Raw genomic sequence first — 8,718 nt, 5'->3', positions numbered from 1 at the left:
AATATGGTTGGTTTTAGGTTGCAGACTGTTATATTTTTAGAGCTGTAAGCCACCTGTGACCCAAGTAGTAGATAACATTCAAAAGTCCACATTAACAAATATATAAATGTGGTTGGTTTGGTTTGGTTTTGATTTAGTACAATGTATTGGGTGTGATCTCATCCACTGGGTTTGTGAATCCAGCTATGGGAGCTTACTTAACAAACTATAATGAAAAAAAGTATTTTAAGTGCAGTGTGAACATAGTGCTAATCCAAATTCACACATATTTTAAAGGAAATAGGCAATAGAAAAATATGTGGGCAAGGAGAGGTGGCTTCTAATTAACTGTTCTAAGAAAAAACCCAATAGTGTCTAAGCACATAACTTTCAATGCTTCAGTTGTTTCATTTCCTATTTTATCCTATGTCTACAATGCCATAAAAGCAATAAGGGAAGACTTGTGATGTTTTGTGACACAGAATTTCACCTCAGTAGAAAGCCAGACCTTGTACAGAGAAATAAAAGTGCACATTCAAAACTATTAATCTTTCTGCCTACAGTACAGCATGGTATTATGTCCAGATTTTCGTATCTGGTAAGCCATTCTGACTTTTTTTTGGATCTGGTATGTTGTTTTAGAACTATTATTAAAGGACCCATGGATCAATTTTCCTTATAGTGGCTGGAGCAGACAAGCTTTTAACTTCAGCAACCAACCAACACACACACACACACACACACACACACACACGAGGTTTGTTGACTTAATGGAACTTAAATGGCTTAGGGTAAATAATAAAGACTTTAATATTCTACATGAAATAGAGGAACTTAAAGGCTGAGTCAGGATCAGCCATTTCACAGCTTTTGTTTAACGTTTTTTCAGGTTTTCACAGAGACAAAGCAAAAGGCAAGATTTCCTGGAACCTGAAGATAATATTTACATATAGGGCAGAAGAAGTTACTTGCATTTAGATTCCAGTCACTTTGACTGTTCAATTATAGAAAAAGTTGTAATATAAAAACTGAGATGAAGGGACATACCAATGCTCCAAAGTAAATAATCCTTAAATCTTTTCAACTAATTTATGTGGGAACTACGGTGGTGCTTTGAGATTTGTGAACCTTTGGAATTTTCGTATTTCTGCATAAATATAGCCTAAAACAGGGCTTTTCAACTAGTGGTACGGGTACCACCTGTGGTACATTGGCACCTGGCAAGTGGTACACGACCATCCTAGAAAAGTGGTAGTGGGGGAGGGGAATGAGCTGAACCGGTGGCAGCACCGCACAAGCCTGAGCGAGAGATGGCTGGAGCTGCGGGGCTGTCAGGGTTCAGCGGAAGCGCCAGGATCAGCACTTCATCAGGGCTGTCAGGGCTCAGTGGAAGCACCAGGATCAGTGCCAGGCTCCAGCTGGAGCTCGGCGCTGATCCTGGCACTTCTGCTGAGCCCAGAAGAAGCCCTGGTCAGCTGGAATGTTGCAGCATCTCCAGGGTCTTGTGATTTACATTCAGATGCTTGGCAACTGATTCATATTTATGATCGTCACAGTGTCCCAGGATCATGTGAAGTGACCAAAACCTGCTGCAACCACCCAGCAGACGGGGGGGGGGGGGATAAAAACCAAACACCCCCCACCCCACCCCCGCTGCCAATCCTCAACAGAAATGCTCACAGCGCTGCCGGGCAAGCAGGCAGGTGTCTTGCTCGGCTGTGGCTTGGGGGGCACTTTTTCAGTGCTATCGGACCTGGATATCTCCGAGACCGCCTTCTGCCGCAGGTTACCTCCCATCGGCCGGTACGCTCCCACAGAGTGGGTCTCCTCAGGGTGCCGTCAGCCAGACAGTGCCGGCTGGCGACCCCCAGGGGGAGGGCCTTCTCGGTGGGAGCCCCCACCCTCTGGAACGAACTACCCCCAGAGATCCGGGTGATCCCGGATCNAATATGGTTGGTTTTAGGTTGCAGACTGTTATATTTTTAGAGCTGTAAGCCACCTGTGACCCAAGTAGTAGATAACATTCAAAAGTCCACATTAACAAATATATAAATGTGGTTGGTTTGGTTTGGTTTTGATTTAGTACAATGTATTGGGTGTGATCTCATCCACTGGGTTTGTGAATCCAGCTATGGGAGCTTACTTCACAAACTATAATGAAAAAAAGTATTTTAAGTGCAGTGTGAACATAGTGCTAATCCAAATTCACACATATTTTAAAGGAAATAGGCAATAGAAAAATATGTGGGCAAGGAGAGGTGGCTTCTAATTAACTGTTCTAAGAAAAAAAACCAATAGTGTCTAAGCACATAACTTTCAATGCTTCAGTTGTTTCATTTCCTATTTTATCCTATGTCTACAATGCCATAAAAGCAATAAGGGAAGACTTGTGATGTTTTGTGACACAGAATTTCACCTCAGTAGAAAGCCAGACCTTGTACAGAGAAATAAAAGTGCACATTCAAAACTATTAATCTTTCTGCCTACAGTACAGCATGGTATTATGTCCAGATTTTCGTATCGGGTAAGCCATTCTGACTTTTTTTTGGATCTGGTGTGTTGTTTTACAACTATTATTAAAGGACCCATGGATCAATTTTCCTTATAGTGGCTGGAGCAGACAAGCTTTTAACTTCAGCAACCAACACACACACCCACACCCACACCCACAGACAAGCTTTTAACTTCAGCAACCAACACACACACACACACACACACACACCACACACACACACACACGAGGTTTGTTGACTTAATGGAACTTAAATGGCTTAGGGTAAATAATAAAGACTTTAATATTCTACATGAAATAGAGGAACTTAAAGGCTGAGTCAGGATCAGCCATTTCACAGCTGTTGTTTAACGTTTTTTCAGGTTTTCACAGAGACAAAGCAAAAGGCAAGATTTCCTGGAACCTGAAGATAATATTTACATATAGGGCAGAAGAAGTTACTTGCATTTAGATTCCAGTCACTTTGAGTGTTCAATTATAGAAAAAGTTGTAATATAAAAACTGAGATGAGGGGACATACCAATGCTCCAAAGTAAATAATCCTTAAATCTTTTCAACTAATTTATGTGGGAACTACAGTGGTGCTTTGAGATTTGTGAACCTTTGGAATTTTCATATTTCTGCATAAATATAGCCTAAAACAGGGCTTTTCAACCAGTGGTACGGGTACCACCTGTGGCACATTGGCACCTGGCAGGTGGTACGCAACCATCCTAGAAAAGTGGTAGTGGGGGAGAGGAATGAGCTGAACCGGTGGCAGCACCGCACAAGCCTGAGCGAGAGATGGCTGGAGCTGCAGGGCTGTCAGGGCTCAGCGGAAGCGCCAGGATCAGTGCTTCATCAGGGCTGTCAGGGCTCAGTGGAAGCGCCAGGATCAGTGCCAGGCTCCACCTGGAGCTCGGCGCTGATCCTGGCACTTCTGCTGAGCCCAGAAGAAGCACCGATCAGCTGGAATGTTGCAGCATCTCCAGGGTCTTGTGATTTACATTCAGATGCTTGGCAACTGATTCATATTTATGATCGTCACAGTGTCCCAGGATCATGTGAAGTGCCCAAAACCTGCTGCAACCACCCAGCAGATGGGGGGGGGAATAAAAACCAAACACCCCCCCACCCCACCCCCGCTGCCAATCCTCAACAGAAATGCTCACAGCGCCGCTGGGTGGGCAGGCAGGTGTCTTGCTCAGCAGTGGCTTGGGGGGGGGCACTTTTTTCAGTGCTATTGTAACTTCGAACAGTCACTAAGCAAACTGTTGTAAGTCGAGGACTACCTGTACTTTATCACTTTTTTCCTTTTTTTGGTCATCAAGTTTTTGACACCTTGCTAGGCGACTGGTGGTACTCGGATATTGCCATATCCTAAAAGTGGTACAATGGGTGAAAAGGTTGAAAAGCCCTGGCCTAAAACATATGTTCTCCATAGAAAACCCCATTACAGTTCTAGGCATATTTTTCTGACAACCTATTAACTCCAACGATGTTTTCAATGGATTTTAGCCCTGAATGTGTTTAACTTGGGCTTTTGAGTGCTGATAAAAAGGAAACAAGAGTTGAGGGAATTAACTTTTTAATTCCAGTACGTGTCGAAGTGCATGATTCAAAATAGTTAAAGAACTCAGAATGTAGAAATTGAAAACAATTAAAGAGTCATGAGAGTCATTGGTCTTGCAACAATTCTAAATTAGGCATTTTACAGTATTACTCAACCCATGAAAAGGGGAATAAATACACCAGAGTGCATGAGAAAGTGTTTAGCAAGGTCTGGAATTTACCTTATCCATTTTTTTTTGCTGGGAACTCAAACTTTTCTGTCATGATTTCTTAGATCTGTTTTATAGCTTCATATTCCACGAACCTCTTTCTCTCTCAGAATATATATATGCAGGGCTTTTTTTTGTCATAGAACGCCCAGAACGGAGTTCCGGCACCTTTTTTGGATGGAACTTTGTAGGGTAGGCAAGCCGGGTTGTATGACATGTGTGAGTTCCGGCACCTTAATAATAATAATAATAATAATAATAATAATAATAATAATAATAATAATAATAATAATAATAATAATAGTAGTAGTAGTAGTAGTAGTAGTAATAGTAAAGTTGGAAGGAACCTTGAAGGTCATCTACTCCAACCCCCTGCTCAGGCACGAAACCCTATACCATTTCGGACAAATGGCTGTCCAGTCTCTTCTTAAAAACTTCTAGTGTTGGAGCATTCACCACTTCTGGAGGCAGGTTGTTCCACTGGTTAATTGTTCTCACTGTCAGGAAGTTTCTCCTTAGTTCTAGGTTGCTTCTCTCCTTGATTAGTTTCCATCCATTGCTTCTTGTCCTGCCTTCAGGCGCCTTGGAAAATAGCTTGACTCCCTCTTCTTTGTGGCAGCCCCTGAGATATTGGAACACTGCTATCATGTCTCCCCTCTTCCTTCTCTTCATTAAACTAGACATACCCAATTCCAGCAGCCGTTCCTTATATGCTTTAGCCTCCAGTCCCCTAATCATCTTTGTTGCTCTTCTCTGTACTCTTTCTAGAGTCTCAACATCTTTTTTACATTGCGNGCAACCCCGGGATTTGCAGCCGACGTGTGAAAGGTGTCGATCCAGCCTCGCTCGACGCCTCCCTTTCAAGACGGTCCCAGCAACCCGTCTCGGGGTCAACAGACGGAGGATGGCGGGCTACCGTCTTGGCCTGTTCCTTCCAGCCGAGAAGGGAGGCCCGCTTCCGAGCCGGGCGGGTCGCGGGTTGCGCTTTCTCCCCACTGGGTCCCGCCTCTCCTCCGGGGAAAGAAGGCCCGGCGGCGGGAGAGGCGAGGCGGGGAGGCCACGCAGCGCCCCGGGCGTCCTGCTCCGAGAGCCTCCCCGGCCGCCGCCGTCGAGGAGACGAGGAGAAGCCCCGCTTTCCTCGCTCCCTCCAGGCCCGGGAGGTAGCGGGGCGGGGGCGGGGGGGGGAGCGGACCGGCTCTCCGCGAGAAGGGACGGGGGTGGTCCGTCCCGGGGCGGGGAAGGGGCGTTTGCAAGGCCGGAGGAAGAGCCGCTTCGAAGGGAGCCTGAAGGGAAGGCTCTGAGGGGGAATCCCGGCGAAGTTTCCTAGTTTATGCTTCTCTAGACAGCAGCGGCGCTAAGCGGAGCTTCCCTCCTCCCAGCAACCCGCGGTAGGCGAGGCGAGGCTGCTGCGGAGGAGCCCAAGCGGGCGCCCCGCCCCGTCCGCCCGGCGGGGCCTCCTCCGAGGTTTTTGGCCCCTCGAGGCCCTTTCCCTGCCGTCCACCGGGACCATGGCTAGGACCGGCGGCACTCCTGGCTGCAGCCTTCCCCAGCCGCCCCCTTTTCGCTTTCTGGACCTGGCCTTTGCCCTGGTGGGTACCCTCGCCTTCCTGCTGGACTTGGTGGCCGATGTGTGGGTGGCTGCCAGCTACCTTCGAGCCGGCCACTTGCCCTGGGGCGGGCTGGTGCTGGGGCTGCTGCTGCTCTCCTCCCTGACGACCCAGTTCTTTAGCTGGGCTTGGTTCCGGAGTGACTCCGATAAAGAGGGCCTCTCCCAGCCATCCCCCCGGACTTCGAAGCTGCTCCATCTCCTACAGCTCGGCTACCTGTACAGGTAAGAGTAGCAGGGATGCTTCTGTTCATTGACCCAGGTGGTTTCACACAGCACACTCTTCTAGGGTATTTTACACAACATATCTAAACAAACAGGCGTTTCCATCACACCCTGCCAACCTAACTAAATTCCTTTTATCCAAATGCCAGAGTCCACATCATGCATCAGACTCTCAAGTAACTTTGTTGGCTTTGTTTAGATGGACGCAGGCTCAAGTCATAAGTTGCAGTGATGGGCTGACAAGAACTTGGCCAAAGTAGATAAACACAAATTAGCCTACTGGGTTAAGCTAAGGAAGCCAAAATGGCTGCATTAAGAGTGAACTTAATTGTCTGGTCAATTACACTATCTTGCATATTTCCTGGAAGGAGAAAAAAGGTGAAGCCTGTTAGGTATTGCTTTTAGGGATCCTTTAGTATCTCCTATTAAAATGTGGTGTTGTATACTCCAACATCTTAGAGAAAGTACTGGTTGCTGGATGTTTTTGACCAGCCAGGCTCACTGTGGCAGCCCTACGCAAAACAATCCTTGACTTGCAACCACAGTTGAGTATCAGAATTTCTGTTGCTAAGCAAGGTGGTTGTTAAATGAGTTCCACATAATTTTACAACCTTTTTTTGGAATGATTAAGCAAATTGCTGCAGTTAAGTGAATCACTCAGTTGTTAAATGAATCAGGCTTCCCCTATTGACTTTGCTTGTCGGAAACTAGCTGGAAATGATGATCACGTAACCCTGGGATGCTGCAGCCATTGTAAACACATGCCAATTATAAATGCCTGAAATTTGATCACGTGACTATGGAGATACCGCAGTAGTTATAAATGTGAGGACCAGTCATAAGTCACCTTTTTTTTCAGTTCCATTGTAACTTCAGTCACTCAACATATGGTTGTAAGTCAAGGACTAACTGTAAATAAATCCCCTAGGGCTGCTGTTTGAGAAATGTTCCCATTGCATGCTTTCCTAATTTCAAAACTTGCCTTAGACACTTCTGTGTTGCCTTGTTCAGGTGTCTCTGTGTCCTGAGGGTGGGTTTCCAGGCATGCAAGATGGAAGATGCAACAGCAACTCATCAGGCCTTTGCCATTTTCCTGTCACACGATGTCAGTCTCTTGCGCCTCTTTGAGACCTTTCTGGAAAGTGCACCTCAGCTCATCTTGGTGATCTACATCATTCTACACACCAACCAGGCTGAGATATTTCAAGGTGAGTGCCAATTGGGAGGGGCCAGTTTTGGAGGAATGTGAGCTTCTGCCGGCATAAATGTCTGCTATTTGCAGTATCCGTTTTATTTGTAAACCACTCAGTCATGTAGGTGAGAAGGGCAGTGTAGAAATTTGATAAATAACTAAAATCCAGCAGTGGATGTCAGCATTTTTGTGGCCCAGATCTTCAGCCTTCGGGGAACCCAAGATTTGTAGACATATAAAAACAATGTGGAGAAATAACATCAGGTTAAACTTTATTAATTTGTTCAATAAATTGGAAACAGGCATTCAAAATCAAATCAAAATCCATCCATCCATACATTCCCACACAAAATAACAATACAATATAGATCTTAATATTAATTCAAGATTGAATCTTCAAACTGTCATCAAGGAATCAGACCTGAATCAAGGACTACATGTATGTTTCTCCTTGATTTTACTGTCAGGATGTAGAAGATTGCGTAACAGAGCGAAAAATAGGGAACTCACTAGAAATGATAGTAATTTAAATAATTGAAAGATTCCAGAGTTACAAGGGGTAGATTTTGCTGCCCGCTTCAGCATCTATACGGTGATGTTTGCAATGGGGGCGGTTCTTCCTTAACCTGATCTCTGTTTCCACTGCCTTCTCCCTTGTTTTCCTTGCAGTACTCGGGATTTGCACATCTTTTCTGTGTATCACCTGGGCCCTCTTGGATTACCACCAGACCCTGCGCAGCTTCCTGCGGGACAAACACAAGTTGGCCTTCCTGTCTTCAGTCCTCTACTTCCTGTGGAACTTCCTACTGATGTGTCCTCGCATTCTCTCGTTGGCGCTCTTTGCAGTAGTCTTCTCAGGCTACATTTTCCTCCACTTCCTAGGCATCTGGTTGGTCATGTTTCTCTGGGTCTCCTTGCAAGGGACAGACCTAATGGAAAATGCCACCTTTGAGTGGTTTTATCGAGCTACAGTAGCTGTTATCCTCTATTTTTGCTGGTTCAATGTGGCCGAGGGGAAAACGCGCCACCGCTCCACTATTTACCACACTTTCCTTTTTGTGGATAGCATCATCCTTGTTGTCTCTTGGTTGTGGTACAGAATTCCCTCAAGCTGGGATTCCCAAGTGTGTCCTGCACTCCTGGCTGCCCTGGTCTGTTATGCCCTTGGCATTTTCTTGAAATGCATCTACTACAAGTGTTTTCACCCCACTATGAAAACTGTACCCCTTATGGATTACGATGAAGTAGACAGGAATGGAGATGCTGTTGTGGTCCAGCAAATGGTTATAGAACCCGTCATCAACCATCGGACGTATAGACTCTCTCAGAACTTCTTTGCTGGCTCTTTGGCAGAAGAGACTCAGTACCAAAGGAATGGGATTGTCAGTGATATGTATCTATGAGCCTTTATGCCCAGGGCAACCAAGACAAGACTTTAATTGGA

At 45.7% G+C, this 8,718-nt stretch overlaps 1 protein-coding gene across 1 annotated transcript; it reads left to right on the top strand.

The window, feature by feature from the left end:
- Positions 1 to 5,759: 5,759 nt before the first annotated feature.
- On the top strand, positions 5,760 to 8,718 carry XKR8 (XK related 8). Its single transcript, XM_015816614.1, has 3 exons — positions 5,760 to 6,082; positions 7,094 to 7,290; positions 7,944 to 8,718. The coding sequence occupies exons 1-3, from the start codon at positions 5,760 to 5,762 to the stop codon at positions 8,675 to 8,677; spliced, it is 1,254 nt and encodes a 417-aa protein (XP_015672100.1). The 3' UTR covers positions 8,678 to 8,718.

The sequence above is a fragment of the Protobothrops mucrosquamatus genome, unplaced genomic scaffold (genome assembly GCF_001527695.2).
Source record: "Protobothrops mucrosquamatus isolate PMUCROS unplaced genomic scaffold, P.Mucros_1.0 scaffold468, whole genome shotgun sequence".
NCBI classification, from domain to species: Eukaryota; Metazoa; Chordata; class Lepidosauria; order Squamata; family Viperidae; genus Protobothrops; species Protobothrops mucrosquamatus.
The sequence above is the reverse complement of the archived record's forward strand: the minus strand, read 5'-3'. Positions and strand labels throughout refer to the sequence as shown.

What these genes read in the sequence shown, in the direction of transcription:
- XKR8 (XM_015816614.1), top strand. Translation starts at nt 5,760, where the DNA reads ATGGCTAGGACCGGCGGCACTCCTGGCTGCAGCCTTCCCCAGCCGCCC. An exon ending in CAGCTCGGCTACCTGTACAG is followed by an intron (nt 6,083 to 7,093) that starts GTAAGAGTAGCA and finishes TGCCTTGTTCAG; the next exon opens with GTGTCTCTGTGTCCTGAGGG. An exon ending in CCAGGCTGAGATATTTCAAG is followed by an intron (nt 7,291 to 7,943) that starts GTGAGTGCCAAT and finishes TTTTCCTTGCAG; the next exon opens with TACTCGGGATTTGCACATCT.